Genomic DNA, 26,206 nt, shown 5'->3' with positions numbered 1-26,206 from the left:
TCTACAGGATATACCTACTGGTAAATGAGTCACGGTGCAAGTGCATCAAGGCGGTAGCCCCTGTAAGATGTCATTAGTTTACTAAGGCAGCTAAATGGACGGCCATCGCTTTTGTTCATCTGATACAAATACAAGTTTCTAGCACAGCTAAAAAACAGGTAGAAGGAAAAAGATTGCACAGTAGATTTACCGTTGTAGCAACAGAAAACATATTGAACGTATTTGAAAGAAAGACGGGAAAAACAGAGCAATGGAACCAACGAAGTACATCTTAGCAGAGGGCACAGCTTTTTCAACATACTTGCGGGGCACGAGGAGTTAACCGCGAAGAAACAAACACAATCACGTGAAAGCCCGAAAGATAGCGGAAGTAGGGCGAGCTGTGACAGCTCCCGGGCGAGGAGCGTGTGAGTGGCTACTCTTGTTGAGCGAAGCGAATGTGACGGAGCATCCAGTACACTGAGCGCCGCTCTCTAAAAGATTCTGGTGCCGTCCAGTGCCTTCCAGTTCACAAAGTACAGTTGTGAAGGTAGGTCAAGTTGAATTCAGTCTTTAAGAAATGAAACATATACTTTTGAAGGATTGATAAAGGGATTTAAAATGGATAGACAAGGCACTCTATCATTAAGTGTTGGTAAATCGGTCGAAGTAAGTTTTAACATGCATATTTGACACGGTAGAGAAATTATAACGTGTAGTCTTTGTGCAGTCGTTCACATTAACTTTATCCCCTTTTTGTCCTCTTTAAATACAACAAGATCGAGATAGATTTATCCGAAATAAACAGAATTTAGCAGACTTGAATGTGCAGTAGTTCCATGCAGGTACAAGTCCATCTTTCCTTTTTCGAACTGGCCTCATCCAAAATTAGGATAGCGGCACATGGCACGGACCAGCATTCATTACAAGACACACAACAGACCGATATACTTTTTCCAGCTGATCTAATATGCTCGCTTTTTGTGTTACTGAAGAAAGCCTGGGTTTTTTTGAGTCTCCCACACAAACGCATGAAGAACACGAAAACTCGGCATTGGAGAGCAGTGATTTAAATCGGTCACATAGAGCTTGTTGCTGTGAACATCTGCGGGTTTGAACTTGGAGTCTAAAGATGTGGTCGAGTGTTTAGGCAATTGGGATTTATGTCCAGTAGATTGAGAATTCAGGCTCCATCACGGATTTACTGCCTCTCCCTCAACAAGTTATATTCATTTAAACATAAACATTTGTAATAGTTCAGATCTTGTAAGGCTGTTGTTATAGATGTTGGCTAATAGTTTTCAGTGGACTGATACCCAGTCCAGGATAGGTTCCTGCTTTTAATAATCAGTATATTTGACTTTAGTTTTCAATGGACTGACACCCAGGATAGATTCCTGCTTTGCAACTTTAATTGTTGATGGATGGGTGGTTCAGAATAACATTATAGCTTACAATACAGTAGAGAAGCTCATTCAGGTTTTTTGATCTTATTTTTGGTATGGTGTAATTATTACCAAAAGAAAATAAAAACTGTTGTCTGTGTACAAACCAGATCTTTTAAAAGTATTAAAATGTGGAGTATTTAGTGTTGGCAGTTTCTGAACTGGAATGGCAAAAATGAAAAACCGAATTTATTTGAGCTTAATATTGGCATCTGATTAAGAAATTGTTTGGACAGGCACTGTGATCCCCAGACTAGGACTGAACACCAATTTAAAGTTGTGTTTTGATAGTAAATATGCAAAATGACACATTTTAATGTGTGCATTGCTTGTTGAGGGTTCACCTTGGCTTGTTTATATTTACTTACTAGACATGATTCTGACTTGGATGGAAGTTTTGTCTCATTGTATAACATTTTGGAGTATATGGGTTAAACAGTAGCAATTTACAGTATATACTGTAAATGCATGTTACTGTATTATGTCTTACAATTTGTACTGGACTGTTTTTAATGATATATATATATATATATATATATATATATATATATATATATATATATATATATATATATATATATATATATATAAAATAATTTTAGGGCAAAACATGTAATTCTTGACTGTGATTTACTGAGGTGCAGCTGCGCAGTCTTACACTATAGATGTCATGCCCATTAGACAGCCATTTACTCCCATCTGTCAGGCTGATTGGGTTCTCCTATTGACTGAATTGTCCTTTATTTGGAAACCTTTTGGGTGAAGGGTTCACTTGCTTAGTCTTTGTTGATGATCACTCAAAAAGGCAGCTTTTATATCCTTGCTTGCGTTGTGCAGGGCAGAACGACAGTTTTCAACTTTTACTTTGCATTGCTGGTTTTTACTGAACTGTACACCAACTCTTCACTATTTGTAATCACACTGTCCAACACCTATTGTTATATTTCCATCCATATTCCACTATTCACATCAAAATCCGCTATTCTGAATCTGTATCCAAAGAAATTAAAAAAAGCAAGCGCACGCCATCAAAAAGCTTCAAGTACCCGCCAATCCAGAAAAGATGAAGAGCACGCCATAAGGCAGACGTGCAGTGCTGTGTTTTGCTCTCATTGTTTTAGAAGTGTTGTGCTTCTGATTTTTCGCTATTATTTTTGTTTCATTATTAAATTAAAAATGTTTACAAAGAAAGTGGATGAGAAGAATCTAAATGCCCCCATCACAATCTACTCCTCTCGCCACCTAAACACAGTTCAGTTTTTCATTCTTTTAAAACTGTACTGCATTTTTCTAAGCATTATATTAATTTTAGTATGTATTTTAGTGCTGGTTTATTTGGGCGTGCATGATGGGTTCACCTAATATTCTTGAGCATAAGAATGAACTGATAAACTCATTAATAATTTCAGACAAAATAAGTGCCAACCACATCTACTGTTCAAGCAACAGTGTTATAATTCTCGTATAATCAAGGCGGCATTTAGACTCCAACTTCACTGCCTCTAACAAAGACACCTCCACCAGATACATGCATATACTCAAAAATTATGAATATCTCATATGGAAATAATAAGTTAGATACAGGAATTAAAGTTGAAAAAGGTCCAAAACTGTACATCCAGTCAACTCAACCTTCTTTTTTTGATCCATTTTTGTATTACAGTTTAACAAACTAAATATTGCAACTTTACATCTGCTGGAATTTAACTTTTAGGGCTGGTTTATAGGCTCAGAACACGTGCGCGAGTTGCAGTACCAGCAAAAATATGGGTGGATGTGTGTGTTCAAGTTTTGATATGTGACGTCAGCATCGTTGTTTACTATCAACATGTGGCGGCAAGCCACATTTGATGTATGGTTTGATGCGGTGAAACAAATCATCAAACTTAAATGCTGACATGCAAATGTGCTTTTCTTCATCCATTTTTCTCATAGGCAATACAAGTGTTGCATATTCCCCATCGCAATAACGTGATACATTTAAAGGTCTCATATACCATCTGTATCTTTGTTGCCATTTATATGTGTATGTTCACAACAAGATCAGAATGCATAGTTTTTTTTTATTTTTAACATCTTTGTCCCACAACTCACAACACAGCAAATCCAGATGTTGTTTTCTCACCGTGATGATGTCTCGTAATGCTACCTGATAGAATCCCCCAGATTAAGTTAAAGGACGTGCGCAAGTATAGACAATTCACTACTTGCACAGCGTCCTCAAGCGCACGCACTTTATAGTATTAATTATCTTCCCGGCCTTTCTCTGATACTGCAGTTAATGAACATTTATTATACATTTTTAAAAGGCTTATGCCACTTTGTTGTAAAAAGGTGATATGTAACTGAATGTTTTGCATCCGTTTTTCGGTGCGTCTTGTCTCCTGCAGTGGCCTTATTGTTTGCCATATCATTGTTAACGAATATGTCAGTGACACTGCAGTAGTGGACTGTGTGTTAATGCTAAAGCTGCTACTTTGTAGAAACTATGATACCAGCCCTCTCTCTACTGTCTGTAAGGTCATTTTTATTAGTCTCAACTTATATTAATTGTTTGTTCAAAGTACTTATTCAGGTAATTATGTTATTTACTAATTTAAATCTCTGGTACTATTTTCAGCACTAGAGTCTTTTGTTTTTATCTCTATTTTATCTTTCTTTTCACTGTAGGGCTCTTGTTTGGAATGATCATCTATATGGACATTTTCTCTTTTTGCTGCATTATAAAACATTAAAAATATGATCTCATAAGATTGAATTGCTCAGATCATATCCTATTCATATCAACCAACCCGGTCTCATATTTACTATATATTTGTGTCTGATTGGACAGGTCCATAATTGCAAAGATCAAAGGGCGGCAGGCTGTATGCTGGACAGCCGATTGCTTTGGGCATCTGCCCTGTCTGTGAAAACTTGACATTTTTTCTCTCATATGCCAAGGCTCCTTTGTAAGCAGGGTCACAAGGTGTGCACCAAAGTCACCCTGATGGTGGAACTGGCCATGCATATTATGGTATTCTCTATTCAACCTCATGATCTTGGACTTTACCTATTTTTTAGAATATTATATCATTGAGAATGAGAATGAGTTGAATAATCAACTGAAATTATTGCGAAAAATGTCTGTTCTTGTTCTTCTTTTGGCTGCTCCCGTTTTCAACCAAGTATTAGAAATGAACATTTTATTTCCAGTTATTTAATTTGTCCAATTACTTTTGAGCCCCTGAAATGAAGGGATTGTGTTAAAAAAAATGCTTTAGTTGCCTCACATTTCTATGCAATCGTTTTGTTCACCCCACTGAATTAAAGCTGAAAGTCTGCACTTCAACTGCATCTGAGTTGTTTCATTTAAAATTCATTGTGGTAATGTACAGAACCAAAATTAGAAAAAAGTTGTCTCTGTCCAAATATTTATGGACCTAACTGTATATCCACATCAAAATACCACCATTTTTTTCACATTAATTTGTAGCTTATAGGGGAGGGAATTTAATAAATGCCTTCTTCTTCTTTTGGCAGCTCCCGTTAGGGTTGCCACAGCGGATCATCTTCTTCCATATCTTTCTGTCCTCTGCATCTTGCTCTGTTACACCCATCACCTGCATGTCCTCTCTCACCACATCCATAAATCTTCTCTTAGGCCTTCCTCTTTTCCTCTTCCCTGGCAGCTCTGTACTTAGCATCCTTCTCCCAATATACCCAGCATCTCTCCTTTGCACATGTCCAAACCAGCGGAATCTCGCCTCTCTGACTATGTCTCCCAACCGTCCAACTTGAGCTGACCCTCTAATGTACTCATTTCTAATCCTATCCATCCTCGTCACACCCAGTGCAAATCTTAGCATCTTTAACTCCGCTACCTCCAGCTCTGTCTCCTGCTTTCTGGTCAGTGCCACCATCTCCAACCCATATAACATAGCTGGTCTCACTACCGTCCTGTAGACCTTCCTTTTCACTCTTGCTGATACCCGTCTATCACAAATTACTCCTGACACTCTTCTCCATCCATTCCACCCTACATGCACTCTCTTTTTCACCTCTCTTCCACAATCCCCAGAAATTAGAAGTAATTTTGGGGTTATTTTCTAATATTGCAGTTTAATATCAACCAAATATACTGTTAACATCTATTCCTCATTAGTTCTATTGGTCTGTAAGAATGTTCCTTAATTTTGCCGATTACAGAAGATTTTGTCTCCCCTACAAAAATTTTCTGCCTACTCCCATGGACTGAGTTGTGCCATCACATGATAGTGGACTTTTCCAGTCTGGGTTACCTAAGAGAATCTGAGAATAAACATCTGGATTTAAAGAATAAATGTCATTTAGAACAAAGGTTAACTGTTGGACAAAATTATGGAGAAGTGAAAGAATAAGAGGAATGTCAGCATTTTGGAGAGAATAGTGCAGTGATTCCTGTTTGAGATAATAGCAGACAGCTGAATATAAGAACTCAGGTTTTACTAACAAGAACATACAATTTAGTCCAAGTTTGTTTGGTTATGGATTGCATGTTTGTTCAGACATTTAATACGTAACACTTGCTCCTCATTAATGCTATAGTTTTTCACAGGCAAAGTTAATGTTTCCCTTTTCTTTGCTGCTAACATACTAATAGCCAGTTTTATTTCCAGGGTTCCTAAACCCATGATTGATGCAGTAAGTTAAACAATGCTATTTGTAAAATATGAGGTGTTTAAAAAGAATATTACAATCATGTTGGTTTTGATTTCCATCTGTCCTTAATTTCAGATATTTGGATGTAATGTTGCTACTGTGCCTTTTCTTACTCTCAGTACTTTCAAATGTCACCAATGGTGCAGTGTCCTGTTACAGTGACAATGGAGAGCCGGTTGACTGGTAAGTACAAAGTGCATTCTCTCTTGAAAACTTGTGAACGGGGCATTAGACAGCAACTGAAGTCTTTATTCAATTCTCCTAATGATTTCCTTCTCCTACATTAGGTTTTTTTTATATAAGCTTCCCAACTCAGAGAAGGAGTTCCCCTCAGAAGGCCTACGCTACATGTATCTGGATTCCACAAACCGCTCCTGGAGTGTAGGAATGAAACTCATAAATGAAAGTGGTGGGGCAGTGCAGAAGACTCTGGAGCAGCTGTACAAACTTGGCAAGGTAAGGAGAAATCGCATCCCAACTCTACAACAACAACATTTATTTATATAGCACATTTTCATACAAATAATGTAGCTCAAAGTGCTTTACATGATGAAGAAAGAGAAAAAAAAGACAAAATAAGAATTAAAATAAGAGAACACTAATTAACATAGAATAAAAGTAAGGTCCAATGGCCAGGGAGGACAGAAAAAAAAATAAAATAAAATCTGCAGGGGCTCCAGGCCATGAGACCACCCAGCCCCCTGTAGGCATTTTACCTAACATAAATGACATCAATCAGTCCTTATTGTACTCAGGGTTTTCATGGAAGGACTTGATGATGACGGTCACATGGACTTCTGGTCTTTTATCCATCAATGTAGGGACATCACGGTGCTTTGATTAGGTGCTAGTGGTGCAGATCGCCACCACAGTATACCGGAAAAAGAACAGAAGAGAGAGTAGGGGTTAGTATGGATTTTGGAGCCACCATGAATAATAATGATAATTAATTGAATATACAGAGCATCAGGATTAAACTAAAATGAAGCTATGAGAAAGCCATGTTAAAGTAATGTGCTTTCAGCAGTGTTTTAAAGTGCTCCACTGTATTAGCCTGGCGAATTCCTATTGACAAGCTATTCCAGATTTTAGGTGCATAACAGCAGAAGGCCGCCTCACCATTTCTTTTAAGTTTAGCTCTTGGAATTCTAAGCAGACACTCATTTGAAGATCTAAGGTTACGATTTGGAGTGTAAGGTGTCAGACATTCCAAAATATAAGGATAGACTCTGGCTATCATTACTGTGAGATGATTTAAGAATAAATAACTGAAACTAAAAAGATAATTTTTTGTCAAAGTTGCTGCTCCAACCCATTAAACTTTTAAATATATTAAATGATGTTTGTCTTGTACAGCACACAGAATATCCTATATTTGTGCCAAAACAGTTGTAACATTTCATTTTTTCCCACTGAATTTACTATTGTGTACAACTACAAGCTGCACTAGCTGGAGATGTGCCACAGTTTGAGGGAAACCTGACTTTAACACATAATCCTCAGAGTTTTTGAGCTTTGATAATATGTGCCAAGACTAGAGTGATATGCAACAAAAAGATTCTGTAGTATTCAAAATCAGAATGAAACAGTTACTTAACATATTCAGATCCATGTAGTGCAACTGAGGATTGTACAAGGTCAGAGTTGATCCCAGTGGCATGCAGCACAAAGCTGGAAGTAACCCGGGATTCACCATCATTTCATCAGAGGGCCTTCTGTTGCACACATCCATACAGGGCCAGTTAACGCAACATGCATGACTTTGAGATATGGGAGGACTAGAGTAATTAGAGAAAAGAATTATACAAACACAGGAAGAACATGTCAGATCCTCTACACTGACAGTGTCCAGGCCCATGGTTCTAACTCTAGACACTGGATCCTAAAGGTAGAAGCACAAAGCACTGCACCAGGATGCAGCCCAAAATGAAATAACAATTCATAACAAAAAAGGGTCACGGGGGCCAGAGTTTATGCTGAAAGCAATATGCACAAGATATGAATGAAACATGCACAGGGTTCAATCACTCACATACCTGTGATCTCATTAGCATTCACACAGCATCAGTTTAAAGATCTCACTTAACCTAATGCATATGGTTTTGGGGCTGTGGGAGGTAAATAAGAATACCTGGAAGAACACTCATGTAGATATGGGCAGTTTGTGCAGACTCCAAAACAAGAAAGACAATGTTGTTTTGAGTCCAGGAAAATGAATTGATGAAGCAGTGACACCAAGAACTGTGCCACATTGACATCCAGAATGAAATAGTAACATTCTCAAACCCACTTAATCTAATTCAGTATTGTGTTTGGGGGTGGGGGTCATGTCAGAGCCACAGTCCATTCAAGTGTGACTGCTACAAATACTGTACATATGCACAGGATAAGTTTAGAGTTACCGGTTAACCTAACAAACACATGCTTGAGGATGTGAGAAAGAAAAAAAAAATGAAAAAAACTGTCAGTTTGCTGGGTCTCCATTTAACAATTATCTGGTTGTAGGTCATGAATGGCTACGTGACAGGTGGTTGAATCTTAAAATAGACATGACAGCTGGAGCAAACCCAAACACTTCTAAGACTGAGAAATTGTCTCTGTCAAAAGATCTGAAATCCTGGTGTTTAATTTTACAGATCAATGGTCAGTGAGGTACTTTCCTGTTCCTGTCTTGTATTGGAAAATTTTAGCAGCCTGTGTCCTGGGGAGAAAGTGTATTTCTTTCCTTTGTGGCCCAGAATCTTTAAAAGTAGATGGATGTTTATCTGTTTAATATGTTCAGTAGTTTATTAAAATATAGAGTATTAGAAAAGTGTGTGCTGAAATTTGGCCTTTTTCTAGTTCTTATTAGAAGGTGTAACACAGTAATGCCCAACACATTGAGTTAAAATAAAGAATATTTATTCAAACAACTGCACTCCTTCGCACAATCACCTCTCCAAAGATCAGTCGAAATAAGGCAATAATAAATGATACAATAATAAACAATACTTCTTTCTCACGTTCTCCCATCTCTGACTTATCCATGTAAGGCAGAAGGCTCCCTTCCCTGTAGGGCCGTTCCATGTCTTCCAGGAAGCACTTCTGTATCATAATAAAGTAGGGAGATCCTCCCTCAACAGTGCCTTCTGTTGGAGTGTAGAGACCCTGACAGGGCTGCATTTCCAGACTCCATATCCCACTCATCCCTGCAGTTGTCCTGACTGCGTTCCCATATGTGGACCACTGCCACCTGGCATATGAGAGATAGAACTGCTTCTGACTTGCAGCTATCATTGGTCCTTCCATTATTGGATACCTGCCAGACACAAAGTTATATTCTTGTTTTGCTGGCCATTCTGACTGTCATTCCACTCTGGCTTCCCATCCAGGTAAGAAATTATCCCCTTTCCTGGCCGGGATGACTGTCCGTCTCCTACAGAGGCTTAGGCTTTAGACTATTTAACAGCAAAACAGAAACGAATATAATTTTTAGTGATTTGTTCAGAATATGACTGTGCAATTGAGACAGTTTCACTGAGTATTTATTTGCTGAGACTTAATATTTCTGATATTCATATATTCACAGTGTGGATGTGGCCCTTTTTAATTCATGTTGGGCAGACTACTCTAAAACTATAGCTACTGATTACTGAATATACAGTCCATGGTGTTTTCAGATTTATATGCTGATTGCAAACCCAAAATGTGTTATTTATTCTGGATACTTTATGAATACTTTTTGAATACTTTTAGGAAGTGATATTGTATATAGCCTAGTTCATAAAAGTGGTATATGTTAAACATATTTAAATTAAATTGTGACTTGAAAATTCACTTTAATATCACATGAAACAGAAGCTCTGTTTTGCTATTCATCAAAAACAAAAGAAACCAACTTTTTTAGGAAGCTTTTATTAATAAAAGTTATCTGAAGAAAAATGTCACATTCTTGAGTTGTTCTAACAAACAAAATGATCAGTTAAAAAACAATGTCAGGTTATACATTTTTTACATGGTACACCTGTGCATAACTAACCTTCCAACTAAATAATTTGCTAAAATATTAGTATTTACGTATAAACTACACACACCCTGATGTATACTTTAGATCAAATCAACTTACATGCCACTTTTCAAAAATCTTAAGGTTTTTTTTCTCGTAGTTAGATAGTACTATACGCTCCCTCTTAGCCTTTAAGGCTAATAAACACAATTAACAAATGAAAATAATTAATTTTAACAAAACAGAAACAGAAAAGCAGCAAAGAAAAATGTATAAAACTCTTCATTTTTGTTCAGATTTTATTTAATTCACATATTTTAAGAACTCTACTTAAATTAATCAGGTAATGCAAAACAATCATGAAATAAATGTGTTTATTTGCACAATGTTCCGACTTGTACTGTTTAATTTCTGTGTGAATACCTATATTTCCTGAGTGAACGACATCAGCCAAATGAGAGTATATGCCTTGATCTTTTGGCAAGCAGGTGACCTGAGGCTGCCCTTTACTTGGTTACTTTCAGATATTTCCGGGGAACATGGCTCTCTGTGCCCTGGACACAAATTATTATTGTTTTAGGTTTTTTTAATGAAATGAGATTTGACAGTTGTCAACAAACTATTTTATGTTCACATCAATGGTTCACAGTTCACTTCCGCCATTAACTTAACTACAGATGAGCGAGTGTGACTTTAAGGAGATGGCAACTTCAAGGGAACTTCAGAAATCAAAGAAAATTCATCCATCCATCCATTTTCCAACCCGCTGAATCCGAACACAGGGTCACGGGGGTCTGCTGGAGCCAATCCCATCCAACACAGGGCGCAAGGCAAGAAACAAACCCCAGGCAGGGCACACACACCAGGGACAATTTAGAATCGCCAATGCACCTATCCTGCATGTCTTTGGACTGTGGGAGGAAACCCACGCAGACACAGGGAGAACATGCAAACTCCACGCATGGAAGACCCGGGAAGCGAACCCAGGTCTCCTAACTGCGAGGCGGCAGCGCTACCCACTGCGCCACCGTGCCGCCCAGGAAAATTGATTTATTTCTTTAATGAAATACCCTTTCATAAATTGTTCACTTGAAGAAAAAAAGAAGATAAAGGAGCTTGGACCAGACTGAACTGACTTAAGAATTCAGCAGGCAAGTGATCAAGGATGAGCTTACACACAGGCTTTTTCCAGCTCTTGTTATGACAAATGGAGTTGGCTAACTGGATGTGGTGTAAGTAATGTCATTTTTGCTTTCCCTGTTTCAGTTTTAAAGACAACAACGGGGATAAACGACCTAAAACATCATACTGAAAAATGCAAGCAGCATGAAATTAGCTCTAGTCATCAAGAGCAGTGTTTTTCAACCAGTGTGCCGCAGCAGAGTGGTGCGCTGTGAGTGCTACCCAGGTGTGCCATGGAAGTAATAGTGTAGCGCACTTGGGTCTGAACCTGAGATGGATGAGCTCCACAGGTGGTTGAAACTTGTCTGAGAAGGACAAGTCTACCTGGAGAAGCTGGCATAAGAGCAGCTCTGTGATCGCTATGTTGCAGACACAGCACTAAGAGCACTTTGGACATGTCTCCATACTGCTAGAGTCCATCTGCCCTTGGTGTGTGGTCGTCAATAAGCCTCCTGGTGCTGGTGGATAGTCGCTATACGGTTTGACTCTGAGGCAGAGAGGCGTGAGCAGAGGGACGAAGCAGCTGGGATGCTAACAAAGTGCTCACCAAATGCTGTGTCTGCGGATGCTGATCTTGGAGCTCCTTTTTAACTGGTTTCTCTGGTAGTCCCGTCCCTTCGGGCAGTTGAACAAGTGCATAAGATAATGTGTTTGTGGTTAGTAAGACAGTGGTGGGCCTTGGGATGATTTTGGTTACAAAAACTGTGCCACCAAAGAAAAAAGGTTGGGAAACACTGATCTAGACAATAGCATGAGGCTAATATTTTTTGACAGGCTTAGTGAAATGACTCAGCTTAATCAGAAAGTAATTGAGATATTTCCATGCCTGAGGGAAAGGAGGGTAAAATTTATATTCAATGAAATATACAGTAGGTATCCTGATCATAAAGACAGAATAAGATTTAGGTTGGACTTGTCCTGTGGGTGTAGCACAAGATAGGTTGGGGGGGGGGGGGCGAGTTATGTTTTAAGATGTGGGGTTCTGTGAATCTTACAAAGTGAATCTGTGCCCAGGTGAGGTAAGCCTTGCAGACTTGCATAGGACTAGGCAGACTGACAGCAAGTGTATGATACAATTAGGGTGGGAATGACTCTGTGGGTGTGGTAAATGATAAACTGGGATGTAAGATTTGAGAAAAATCGGAGGACTAGTCATTATAGGATGTGGATTTATGCAATACACTGGAAATGGCCAAGGACTGGGCACTCTATTAGCAGAGGCAGAATAAGATTTGGATTGTACTTATACTATGAATCTTGTATAGGACAGATGGAAATGCACGTTATTGGAAGAGTACAGAGGTGGGGGTGTTGACGTTATGGTGTAGATTTTGGCAGAATGGGGAACTGGGCAAGTTGACAGAGGATTAAGCACTTTAAAGACAGGTATAGTATACAATGTGTGTGGCAGGTGGCTAGTTGGCATCACTCAGTTTGTTATAGCCACAACTTTTACCACGATAAATATTACCAACAAATAACATCGATTTAATTTTCATTAAACATATTGTTGCCATTTGTCAAGGAATGCTTGAATTTATTCACTTTTCAATTGGCATCCACACATTTTTCTTTGCTGGTGCACGGCCCATGGGTTGTTCCTACCTTCCACCTAGTAATTGCTGGAATAGGTTCCTGCTGCCATGGGTTAAGAAAATGAATGGATTATACCATTTATTATTAAAATTACATTGTACACAATCATAGCCTGGATTATCTGATGCAAAAGATGTAATGAGATGAAAAGTGTTAGATGAAGTTTGCTCATTCTCTTGTGCTATTTAACTTGTTTCACTTTTTAAATACTGCTCTCTCTTGTTTAGACTTTATTTAAACAAGTCTATAAATGCTGGCACATGCCTTTGTGTAATGCACAGCATGATGAAAGTAAATATTTAAGGTTTTGTCATGGTTTCTAACCATCATTGATGCTAATTATTTAAGCCTTCAACAGACATTAAAACTGATCAATCCTATTAGATGAGAAGCACGTGGTCTACAAAGATGAATTTTTAGACTTTATTGGTATTTTCAAATAGCAGTGAATGTTTTGTGTTGGTGAGATATCAAATGGTATAGGAACATAAAAGACTAGGATGCCACATTAATGCAGGAAAATGTGTAAGGGATCCAGTAGAAGGACTTCTTTCGAGCCTACTCAGGGATGCCAAATTAATATAGGAATTTAGGAGATTTCTGTTTCTGCCCTTGCAGGAACACCAGATAAATGTAGGAAATGGTGTATAGATGTGAGAAAAAGAATTGATTGATGTTAACCAGTCAGTTAATTAATGACCAGTTTTGCCTTTGGCAATGCCAGTAATTCATTGAATAATTCAGTAAGGCTCCCACTTTATTTTCCTTACCTTTCTCTGTATGAGGGGTCTCCAGCTGTTCGACGTATATCAAGGTATGTGAAGTACATTCATTTTAAAAAACAGAATACCATTTATTGATAAATGCAAGAATTATAGAAATATTATAACTGCATATTTATCGACATAAAAGACAGGACACAAGACAGAAGAGATAGTCAAACATAACACAGAAGATGCTGGCTGTTAACTGGCTATTTAGTGATTCTAATTTATTTTGGCACAGATAAACAGCTTTATGGTACTAAGTCCTTACAGATAATGCTGTGTGGAATTGTGTGATGTTGCTCTAGGTTCAAGTGGAGGATTCTGATGGTGCTGGAGTGCTCCTATGAGCCATTATTTTCAACTCCTACAGCAGGAGGCAAGAGTATTGTATGCCTACAGATAACTTAATTTGCATAGATTCAGAGTAGTGCTTGATGTGCTACAAATTCAAGTGTTGCTTTCTGGAAGTTTCTGCATTTGTTTTTTCGAATGTTTTCGTTCTGTAGTTGATTGAATTCGCAGATATGGAACCTGCAGATACAGAGAGCTGACTGTAAAGTAACATAGTAGACTTAACTCCACTTAGTCCATTAATGTACACAGGGAGCTGGAGTCTATCCCATTAGCAATAGATGGAAGGCAAAAAACAAACCTTGACATGACACAAGTGCATCACAAGACCAGCTTGTACACACATAAACACATGGCCCATTTAGAGTTGGCAGTAACCTAACAGTAACATCTGTGGATTATGAAGAAGACTGCATTACCTAAGGAAAGTAAGTAAAAAAAAGCAGACCTGGGTAGAATGTATAAACGCCACGCAGATAGTGACTGGGCTCGGAGTTAGAGCCCAGCATGCTGCATCTGTGAGGCAACAGCTCTAAACATGTGCTGCCTTTAGAAAAATATGTATATTGAAATTGAACAAATGAAAGTAATGTTTTCTTTATAGCAAAACAAATAGCTAGAAGAGAGAAGTTTGACACAGTTTTGGCACATTAAGGGAAAAATGAAGTGCTATGGATGGGGTTACAATGTATCACAGTCCTATTTAGTGTTAATAAATACGCACCAGTTTTAGGCTTACTTAGTGAATTTTGTGCATGAATTGTCATCTTTCATCCTCTAACTCTTCTGTTCCACAGTCTGGTGATGTGGCATATGTTCTATACAATGACCAGAGTCCAAAAAGTATGGTGAACAAGGCAGTTGGAAATGAATATGGACACACAAAGGGTATGTTTTGCACATTTTATGCTAAGCTCATATGGTAGGTGTCTGTTTTGTTCCTAGTCGACACATGCACTCTCTTTCTCTTCCATCTTTTCCTCAGGTGTTGTGTTACTGGACCAATCTCAGGGATTTTGGCTTGTCCATAGCACTCCTCATTTTCCCCCAGTGATTTCAGAAGGCTACTCCTATCCACACAGTGGGATTCACAATGGTCAGAGTTTCCTTTGTGTCACCTATCCTTACAAAGAGTTTGATTCCATAGGTAAGAAACTGAAAGGTGTAGTATTATGAGGTTTGAAAATGAATGCATGTCTGTAAATTAATACACTAGGTGTTTGTGCATTATGCGATCACTTGCAAAAAATTTTTTTTCAGGGGAGCAGCTGCTCTTGAATCACCCTGAATGTTATGAATCTTCTGTCCCAGAAACCTTTGAAACTGACCTCCCAACCCTCTTCAAATTAGTTTCTGGAGGTACCATTGATACTCCACCCTGGAACCGACAGACTGATCTTACTTCTCTTGGTGGAACTACTTTTAGCAGCTTTGCCAAAGGTGGTCAGTTTGAAGATGGTAAGGCTTAATGTTTTATTTTTTGTGGGATGTCAACACTAAAATCATAGCACGTTCACTATGTGGAATTTGCACATTCTTTCTCTTTCTGTGGGTGTTTCATCCAAGACACATTTTGACCAAATGATTGGATTAGGCTATTGCTGAAATTGATTCAAAAACTTAATTATTTTCATGGCATTTTAAGATTGCTCTTAATATGAAAAAAGTTTTTCTTTTATATAGCAGTAAAATATTGCAAGCCAGTGTGCGCATAAAAACATCTCCATGGAGCAAAATCTGCTGGAGTGGTTTTGTTGAAAATCAAAAAGGTTCTAGCATTTTGCAGTGCTAATAACTCATACTAGTTTTAATCAGACTAATTTATTGTCATATTTTGAGACACAATCTGAAATGTGGTCAACTTGTGTTTAGCAATGCGTAAAACAGTGTTGAAAACTTGAACGTGTCACAGTACATTTCCAATATATTGTATGGATACTTTATACATAAGGAATATAAAAAATAAAAAATATGCAAAAGTACTCGGCCAAAAATACAGTTCTCCAATAGCTGAATGTGCAATTAAAGATCGTGATTGATAAAAAGCCAGCCTCAGGCTAAATACTACAATTTTAAATGATGCAATTAAACAAATGTTAGCGGTCAGGACACCATCTCCCAGTATACAACTGTTCAGAATGGTTGTTTTGTTGTTCTGTCATGCTATGATCGTATACCACATTTGAGATATAAATTACCATATTTAAAAATACTATAGAAGAGACATTGTTAATGTTATTTTCCTAAAATGTAATTATTCACCATAAAACAATTATATAATATTTTTTCCTGCAATCACAATATACACATGAATGAACATGAATAACATTTCAGTTTACATAAAATGCAGACAATAATATTGACTTTTTTAATAGACATTAGCCTGACTGTAGACACATGCAGTCTTCTGTGGAGATAGACTTTAAATGAAATTAAAATGCTATGTTGTGCCATGGGGGCACAGTGCTTCGTGCCGCTGACCCATGTATCAGGCTTCTGGGGTTTTGTGTGTGTAGATCTCAAATGGTGTCATCTTCAGAGTTGTTTGCAGTTCATTTTCTACTCTAGCCCCCCCCTTAACCCTGAAACTAGTTTACAAATGTTATTTTTGACATTTCATGTTGCCAAATACATAGCAACATCAACTGATACTTAATGGAACTGCAAACTATCCAAACTTAATTAACATTAGAAACAAATTAGAGAATGCTTAATGATTTATTATCATGTGAACTCATAGGCATCATTTTTTTTTACCTTTTGATGGAGTTAATGGTTTAATGATGGCAAAAGAATGAAGCTAAAAAAAGAAAAAACAAAAATTGTACAAAGAGCAAAATGGTTATACTGTAACCAGCTATTTCAAGGACGTATGAGAAGTAAGAGGTAAACCTCACGACATTAAGTTATTTTAAGAAGACGTAAGTGTAAACCTCCATTCGTTTGTATCTGGTTGTTAAAGGTGGTTGTCGCAGTCAAGAATATTGTTTAGGGAGGTGTCCCTCTTAGTTGAACCTCTTTACTGGGAGGTGATCAATGTAAACTTGGGGGAAAGGACTGAGAGTGCAGTATTTAGCTATCATAGTTAGTTAAGCTAAAGGAGAATTCTCCTTACTTAGTCAGAAGTCTGATTGGTCACTTTAAGGGCTTACCTCTATTTTAGTCTCACTACAATTGTTTTGATAAAATATCATACACAACATCCTAAATCTCAAAGTCATCAGTAGTCATTTCATAAATTATGAAAATGTGCACTCCATTTGGATGATTAATTCTGCGACTGTGCAATGTCACTGAGTATAGCCACAGTCCCACTCTGCAGCAGTACAGTCTTTATGTTATGGCTATTGTGTATTTATTGCAGATTGGATAAGTTATAATAATAATAATTAATTACATTTATATAGCGCTTTTCATGGTTCTGCAGATTTCGTGAGATAATGATATATCTTTCAGTGATTCTAAATTTAGAATCCTTACAAATGTGGTCTAAAGCTGTCTCTTTAAATGGTGTGTGCGTGTGTTTAAACCTTCATATTAAACATTTAACTAAAATGTAACTGTGGAACACTCCATTTACATTAAAAAGCAACAAAAGAAATCAACCCTGTGTTCCTCCTTAAGCGTGGCACTAAGGTTGACAACTCTCTATATTGACATTGGATTAAACCAAACCAACCCATTTACTGTAAATTACATCCATAATGCATTCAGCATTATTTGCTGCATTCACAAAAATATAAAGCAGAAAGAGGATGATGCCCTATATGTGTGAATCAGCATAAGTGTAGAGTATAAGCAGCTTGATGACTACCAGTTTGGTACCAGAGAATGCTGTACTCTGCTACTGTTGCCAAGTTTATATGAAAATAGGATAAAATCATTTTAGAAAATCATCATTAACATTTTAATAACTTAAGCACTAGATTGAATACCATTAGGTTAGATGTTCAATCCTGGCTGATTTTAGGGCCCCAGTTGTACCAATATGGACACAACTATAGTTTGGCTTTATGTAAATCTGAAGCACAAAAAATGTTTAATTGATAAATACATCCTAAAAATATAAAGTGTATTTTAATTCTTTGTGCCCCAACTATCTTATTATATTTCTGAAATTCTGATGAAAATATAAACACTGAATAATTTACTTCATCATTTCCATTTTTTATAACCTGCATTTTCAGGCAAAAAAACAAAATTGAACATAAGTCAATCCCAGGCAGTATTTTATTCCTTGATTTGTCTCATCCTTCCAAACAGCTGAATTTACGTATTAGTGATATTGTGTCTCAGCTTGTGTTACTGATAGGGACTTTGAGAGCCAGTACTTGGGATGGTATTTGCTGGCAAGCAAGTGGTGTCTGGGGTACAACAATTAGCATTAGCCTTCAGGAGTCACAACTTGTTCAACCACTTTGAGAACTCACCATCCACAGAATGATGAGATTTGGTTCAATACCTGATAGGCATGACAGTGACAGATTTTTGGTAATGGAAAACTTGATTTTAGAGTTGTCACCTCAGTGTCAGAAGAATATAGAGCTCATGCAGGGTGTTGAAAAGTACTGTATAGATATATTTGGTTCTAAGTGTCCACACAGCATTTGCATTGGAAAGGTTTCATGATGGGAGGATGTGAAAGACCCTAGGAGGGATACTTGGCAACCCCCATCTTGGTAATGGAGTTTTCACCAGTGAACAATGGGGTCACCACACTGTGACTTAAAAGTAGAGTAAAAAAAATAGATCTGACTACTGTTTACATGTATGAGTATAACAAATGTTTGGTGCTCAACATAGTATACAAAGGAGGGACAGCGCTCATATCAGTTGTGATGTTGATGCTCAAAGGAAACTTGAGTATCCTGTGGATGGCCAATTATTATTGAATTTGTATGTTTGACGTGGACTGTCCATACGAAATTCCATGCTTAAACACAAGGTTACTTATAATTGCACCATGTCCCAAAATCACCTTTGGTCAAAGGTAATTTATAGACTTTTTCAATGTATTATCTGATATAAGGCAATATATTTCTGAGGTTTAGATGGAGAGAGTGACTGTGCTTTCAACTGACATCTTGACTGAGCATCACTTGGACAAACACAGACTGCCCAGAAAGGTAGTGAGGTGTCCTGGGAGTTGAATCCGCTCTCGTTCTTTCAGCATCCTTTGAGAGGTTTAGGGGATGTGCAGTCTGAATGAATACAATTCAAGACCTCAGTATTAAAGATGTTTAGCAGATGCTGTGGTCAAATAGTGATGCTTATCATAATGACAACCCAAAACTCAAATGGTAGACACTAGCAGTGAAAGAAGCCATCATATTACAGAAATACTCTATCAAAAATATTTTTCTATCTGTTAATTACTCTGCATTATTTGTGTTGATGGCCGAGAAAAAAATGTAACCTTACGTTTTCATGTAGAAGGGAGATAACAAAGGTCTGGATACAGTGGGCTTGAATGAGTACTCAAATTGAACCATAGCAGATTATATCAAAACATCTGTGAAAAAAATCTCAATTTACTAACGTTTACTGTTGATCAGCACATTTCGCCGAAGTGTTATTCGCAGAGAATTTGCTGTGTTCATGTTCACCCTTGCTCGTTGAATTATTTGCTGATGATTCAGCTAGATTGGGAGAATTTTTTTAATACCAGCGCCCCATACTGCTTTGTGAGCCCAGTGCGACGCCCCCTGGAGCTGTTGATCATTTGCATTACAGACTCTGTGGGATGAGGCTTTATCAAATACTAGACAGTAAAACCATCTGAGAAATGATAAAAGCCATTAAGCAAATACAAGTTGCTACCAGAACCAAGATGCTAAAACCATAACGTAAGTTGATAAAGAGAATGCTATAAGTCATTAACCAGAAAGTTTGTTCACGGTTTTTTGCCAATGTGCAGGTCGATCTTTGAGTTCCATGTCAGCATATGAGGAGATGTGTTCCCTATGCATGCATAATAATTAGCCACATGGCATGTGAGAGTTAAAACAAACCTTGAAGGACTTTGACGCCACCCCCCCAAACACAGGAGACTCTATGAAATAATAATAATAACGAAAGGTTTATTACTATTTACAAGACATTTCTATCATTTTGATAGAAGAAAAACTGCAAAGCATCAGCACAGACAGTTTGGAGAACCCACTTAGAACGACCCAGCAACTTCAATCATGACACACCACTTTGAATTTTCTGCTTTTAAAAGATCTACATATTTTTTCTAACTTTTCATTCTGCTTCCGTTTTGACGAAGTCTATGATTGCACGTCTCTGACTGCGTTCTTTCTTCCTTGATCTCACAGAGGCACAGTGGTGCAGTGGTTGGCACTGCTGCCACACAGCTCAGGTCACCTTTTAGGCCACAATAATCAGTCCACAATAGTTGGCAGATGCTTCCCTAGCCCTCATGGACACCTTAAAGAAGACTGCACCATTAAAATCCAGTCAAATCTAGTTCAGTTAGTCCTTACCTAATGACCAGTTTACCAAGTTTGGCGAATACTGCAAATATTTCCATGATTTCAGGGAACTCACAGTGAACCAAACTGGATAATGTTCACTCATCAGTATTCCTGTTGCATAATCCACAAACCAGGTATCCAGTCTTATGCTTATAATGCCCCAAACACAAGTGTTTTTTTTCTTTGAATATTTTAAACAATTTCCAGAAAATATACTTATGCATGATAGTAAAGCACATACAAACAGTAATGATTTTTTGAATTGGAGATTCATATTATTCATTCATTTTTCAGGAATCCTGCCCAGTAAGGCTACTTTGATGCCTCTCAGAAAATGATGGGAAAGAGATAATACAGTTACAGTATTAAAAGTATTAAAAGTTAAAGAAAAACAAGTGCAAACATTATCAGGAGGAAAGTAATCCATTTGTGCATATCCAAAATGATTTAACAAGCAGCTCTATTCACCAGTGCAGTTTCACAAACCACCATTGAATAATCTTGAAGAACTGAAGTTATGAAGGGCATGAAGCTTCAAGGTAGTCAATGAGCAAGTGCAATTCCTGGCCAGTGAATGAGGGAGTAGGCAGGTCTGCAATTCAAAGGCTCAACCTCGTTTGAGCACACTTCACTGAGGATGTTCCAGAAGTGGATTTATTTTTAATAATACTCCATTTTAGCAAAAATACAGATATTTTGAATGTTGCAAACATATGACTAAGTGCCTAACATTTGGATATAAAAGCATTTTGAAAAAAAATATATACAATACAATATAAATTGTGTATGTATATGTGTGTGTATATGTGTGTGTGTATATATATATATATATATATATATATATATATATATATATATATATATATATATATATATATATATACACACAATTTATTTTTGTATAGCCCAAAATCACAAAATGAGTGCCACAATGGGCTTTAACAGGTCCTCTGTTTTGACAGTCCCCAGCCTTGACTCTGTAAGAAGGCAAGAAAAAACTCCCAAAAAAACCCTTGTAGGGAAAAAAAAAATGGAAGAAACGTTGGGAATGGTAAATCAGATAGAGACCCCTTTCCAGGTAGATTGGGCGTGCAGTGGGTGTCAAAAAAAAATCGGGTAAATACAATACAATACACAGAACAGAACACAGTAATCCTCAATACAGTACAATAGTAATATTACAAGTACAGAGCAAAATCCATCCATCCATCCATTTTCCAACCCGCTGAATCCGAACAAAATGCAAGAGTATTTGATACCACATAACATTCAGATTTGTTCAGAGTCAAGGAGACCTCGGCCATCAACCTGCCTCCCCCCTACTGTCCATTCCACGGCTGAGTCAGTGCTGGGACAGCTAATCTGAAAAATGGACCCTTCTACCCAACGATTCCACATTTGAGTATAGAAGAGAGAGTATTGAGAAGAGAAAAAGAATAGGTGATGTTTAGTAACAAATTATAACTATCATATTACTTATATTTTAGTGCTAATGACTAACAACAGAGATGCAGTCTGTACAGTTAATCAGCAGCTCTAGTCAGGATATGCTAAACTGAAGTAGTGAGTCTTCAGCCAGGATTTAAAAGCTGAGACTGAAGGGGCATCTCTTATAGTAGCAGGCAGACCATTCCACAGTTTAGGGGCCCTGTAACTAAAAGCTCGACCTCCCATTGTTATTTTGGTATCATAAGCAGACTGGCATCTTGATATCTTAATGTGCGTTCTGATTTGTAAGTAATGATAAGTTCAGATCAGTAAGCTGGACCATGGCTATTTAAGGCTTTATATGTTAAAAGTAGGATTTTGAAATCTGCCCAAAACTTAACTGGGAGCTAGTGTAAGGATTTCAGAACTGGAGTTATTTTCTTGTTTTTGTAATAATTCTTGAAGCAGCATTTTGGATTAACTGGAAGCTGTAGTAAGAAACATTTGAACATCCAGTGAATGCCAAATTGCAGTAGTCAGTCCTACTAGAAATAAATGCATTAATTAAATTCTTAGAATCCCACATATTTAGAAAACACCATAGTTTCCCAACATTTTTAAGATGGAAGAAACATGATTTAGGCAATTTTGTAATGTGCGCTTTAAATGACAAAGATAACTCCATGTTTGCGGGCTGATTCAGTAAGATTAATGGTGAATCCAACTGAGTTAAATGATGACAAAATACTGTTGTGATCAGAAACATTCCCTCCAATAATTAACATCTCTGTTTTGTCTGTGTTTAAACACAAGGAGTTCTCATACATCTATTCCTTTAATTCACTAACACAACTAATTAAAGACAGAATATATATATTTAATGGCAACTTTGTGGTGATTTGCTGCTGTACAATTTGGGGCCTCATTCTAGCCCTTTGTATCAGAAATTTTGTTATCTCTATTCTCAGATTACATTTTTTTCATGGCCATCACTTGAAACAATGAGAAGTGAGTAACAGATAAAATACTTGTATATTTTTTTTTTAATTACAATTTATTGAAGACATTGTTTGAATGTGACTTCTTTTTTTTTTACTCTCTCTCCCTTACAGACCTCTATGCAGCATGGGTTGCCCCAACTCTGGGCTCGAACCTGCTTGTTCAGTTTTGGCCTAATTCTGTTGGAGTGTTGCCTTCTAATTGTTCCCTGCCACAGCATGTATACAATATTAACGAAATCAGTTTTGAAAGTCATCATGGGAATACACAGGCTGGGAGCCATTCTGGTTTTAGTACTCATGTGGATCACTCCAAGTGGTGTGTGAGTGACCAAAATGCCAACACATGGATTTGTGTCGGTGATATCAATCGAAACCATGGGGAAGAGCACAGGGGAGGTGGGACAGTCTGCTTGAATGACCAGGAAGTATGGAAGTCATATAGACAGTTAGTAGTCAAATATGAGGACTGTGCAGATGACAGTAAATTATAAGGGAAACTGGCTTATCGAAATGGAAATAATCCAAAGTGATGATCAAGTATTTGAGACAAGGGGAAACGTAAGTATGAATACAAGCACTTTCAAGGCAAAGTGGGTTAGGTACAAGGAAACATTAAAGAAGAATATTCAACTTAGTTTTTAATTCATGAGGTGCTAGTCTGTGGAACATTAACTACAGTACAACCTTTTAAGTTTGTGTTGTTTGTAAAATATAGCTAGGGCTTTATCCTCACTGCTCTGACTGTGTGTATTGAGAAGCAGTATTTTCAGATTAGTTATTTACAGCGAGGACTTGGAGATTTTTTTTTCTACTTCATCGGACTTTCTCCGATGTGTACATTTATAAGACTCTTTAAATGCACTTTATAACTGGTTGATATCTTGTCATTGTAGTGTGCTAAGTGACTTTTTGTTTCCCTCATGGAGAAATAGAGGCTGTTTTTCAGGTGTTGCAAAATTTTTTTTTCCAGGTAAGATTGTCAGAAATTGCATAAAAATCACTTTAGACTGAAATTTACTTCATTTCAGACAGTAACTGTTGCCCTTGCAAATTACTTTAAGCAAATTCTAAGCAACACTTGTTTAGCTTTGTTTTCCCAAACTTGGTGTCAGCCTCCTCATGCAGTAAAACAAGAAGGTAGCAGGTCATTGTAGCTCATTGGAGAATTAAACACCTCTGTAGCCTGGAACAAAAAGAAACTGGAGAATAAAGAAGTCAAGTCCTTCCATTAGTAAACACATTTAAGCCAGTTCAGTTGTGTGGGCCGGAGACCATCCCAGCAGCACTGAGTTTAAAGTAGGAACTAAACTTGGATGGGGTGCTAAACCATTGCAATTTTGTAAAAATAGTAAAACAAAGGTGTGTATCATATCTTTGAATGGAGCTGATCAGAGTTAAACAAAGCATTGGGCCTAGTCATTATTCAGGTGGAAATCAAATGTTCTCCCCATGCCTGGTTAGTAACTGGAAATTGTAAACTGCATGAGTATGTGTATGGGACCTACTTTGTGTGGGCCAACGTTCAACCCCAGTTGAGCCCAAATTGTGAAGATGAAAAGCCTGCTGGGATTTCCTTCTGAATCAAGGGCTGGGTGCTGCTGTTTTAACTCTTAACAGTGTCTGTGAAGCAGGTAGCACACTACTTAAAGGCATAGTGACTCTTGCTTCTACTATGAATTTGACGAGCAGTGCTTCTACATATGTCTTGCAACCTTCTTCAATAAATAGTTGGTAAAACACTACCTGCTAAAGCATGATGTCATGGCACAAACACAAACTACATCCATCCATTTTATGAATCCAGTTTTTCTATAGCAGAATCAGAGGGGAGAGTGGAGCAAATTCTGGAAGCATAGGACATAAGGTAGTAACAAAACCAGGAGAAGGCATCCCTCAACTGTCAGGATAACTCGCTCTCAATGGGCCAATTCAGGGTCGCACCATGTGCTTGTCTCTGGGATGTGGGAGAAAAACAGCCACATTTTAATGTATTAATGCTTTGACTATTTCACCACATTTATGAGTTGAGTTATTAGATAATTGGTTTGGTTTTAAGGTATGTTTTGTGTTCAGTTTTCATTCTTGTTTTTAATATATGAAACTCTTTGTACACTTAATTAAATTTGATAACAAACATTCTTGTTAACATTAAAAATCTTTTGAGGACAGTAACAAACTGAAGAAGCAGACTGTAGAAATGATTTAAGCTGGAACATGGGTGCAATTTTATTGTATTATTTTAAATAATGATCCCAAGTCTTGGATCACAAAAATAAAAACATTTACTTGAATCCTCAATGTTCTTTCTGCTGATACCTTGATGGTTGAATTCATAATTAAAACACCGGAAATATTTCTGATTTCCCTCAATCTGTCTACTTATATTAGAGTGGGTTTCTTTTTCTTCACTTAGTGCTAATCCATCTGTTCTTGTGGCATCAATGGAAGAGAGCTGGCTCACTAGCAAATATTAGTTCATATTAGTTTTGAAATGGAAGGAGCTTCTGGACCCTAAAGTCATGCAAGTCTTCTTTTCTGATTGTCAATTAAAGGAAGCATGTATATGTAAAGTTATTTTACATTTAGGCCAGGGTCTACATAACTGCAAAGTGAAAAATACACTTGAAAGTTATTAAAGGTCAGTAAAGTTTCTGCCATGTTATAGGAAGGTAATAATAAAGTAAAGGAAAGCATAACTTTAAAAACATTTTCATATTTGAAAGTGCATGGTCAATAATACTGCCTCTTCACTATTGATACTGCATAAGAATTTTTACCCTGTTATTCTTGTATAATAATGTCATTTGACCTTTCTTTATTCCAAATGTTAAAACAGTACTTGAATCATTTGGCTGAAGTATAACCATACATACAGTATTTCAGACGTTATTCAAATGTGATCAGTTTAACTACTGTTTAGGTCGATAGGATAAGTGACTAATCCAGCACTAAAAGAACCTTAAGGTGCTACATAAGTGATGGAAATCAGGTATACCTAAAAAATAACTCTTTAAGAGTCATTAACACGTTTAACACATTGACTCAAGGCAACCACCTCATTGCACTAGATACTGTATTTATATATTTTCCTTTTAAAAATAATTAAAAAAAACAACACTTAAACATTTACAGCAAAAAGTGACCAAATTAAGTCTAACAGTTCTGCATCATGTATAACTGCAGTCAAAAAATCTAAAAATTGTACATTTTACTTTTTTGTACTCCCCATCTGAAAAAGTCAGATTGTGCCAAACTGGCAGTTTAGATGGGAAAAGTGAAGACAGAAGATGCCAGCGGTTCAATTTTGTTGACA

General features: G+C 37.2%; 1 protein-coding gene across 1 annotated transcript; it reads left to right on the top strand.

Annotated features, from left to right (window-relative positions):
* Positions 1–367: 367 nt before the first annotated feature.
* On the top strand, positions 368–24,296 carry dnase2 (deoxyribonuclease II, lysosomal). The gene is made up of 7 exons (XM_028801649.2): positions 368–529; positions 6,180–6,287; positions 6,392–6,560; positions 14,783–14,873; positions 14,971–15,132; positions 15,246–15,443; positions 23,005–24,296. The coding sequence occupies exons 2-7, from the start codon at positions 6,193–6,195 to the stop codon at positions 23,382–23,384; spliced, it is 1,095 nt and encodes a 364-aa protein (XP_028657482.1). The 5' UTR covers positions 368–529; positions 6,180–6,192; the 3' UTR covers positions 23,385–24,296.
* Positions 24,297–26,206: the final 1,910 nt, after the last annotated feature.

This window comes from Erpetoichthys calabaricus, chromosome 1, assembly GCF_900747795.2.
Source record: "Erpetoichthys calabaricus chromosome 1, fErpCal1.3, whole genome shotgun sequence".
NCBI classification, from domain to species: Eukaryota; Metazoa; Chordata; class Cladistia; order Polypteriformes; family Polypteridae; genus Erpetoichthys; species Erpetoichthys calabaricus.
The sequence above is the reverse complement of the archived record's forward strand: the minus strand, read 5'-3'. Positions and strand labels throughout refer to the sequence as shown.

Coding starts and splice junctions, on each gene's coding strand:
- dnase2 (XM_028801649.2), top strand. CDS start 6,193: ATGTTGCTACTGTGCCTTTTCTTACTCTCAGTACTTTCAAATGTCACC. Junction 14,874..14,970: donor TGAATATGGACACACAAAGG/GTATGTTTTGCA, acceptor TCTTTTCCTCAG/GTGTTGTGTTACTGGACCAA. Junction 15,444..23,004: donor AGGTGGTCAGTTTGAAGATG/GTAAGGCTTAAT, acceptor TCTCCCTTACAG/ACCTCTATGCAGCATGGGTT.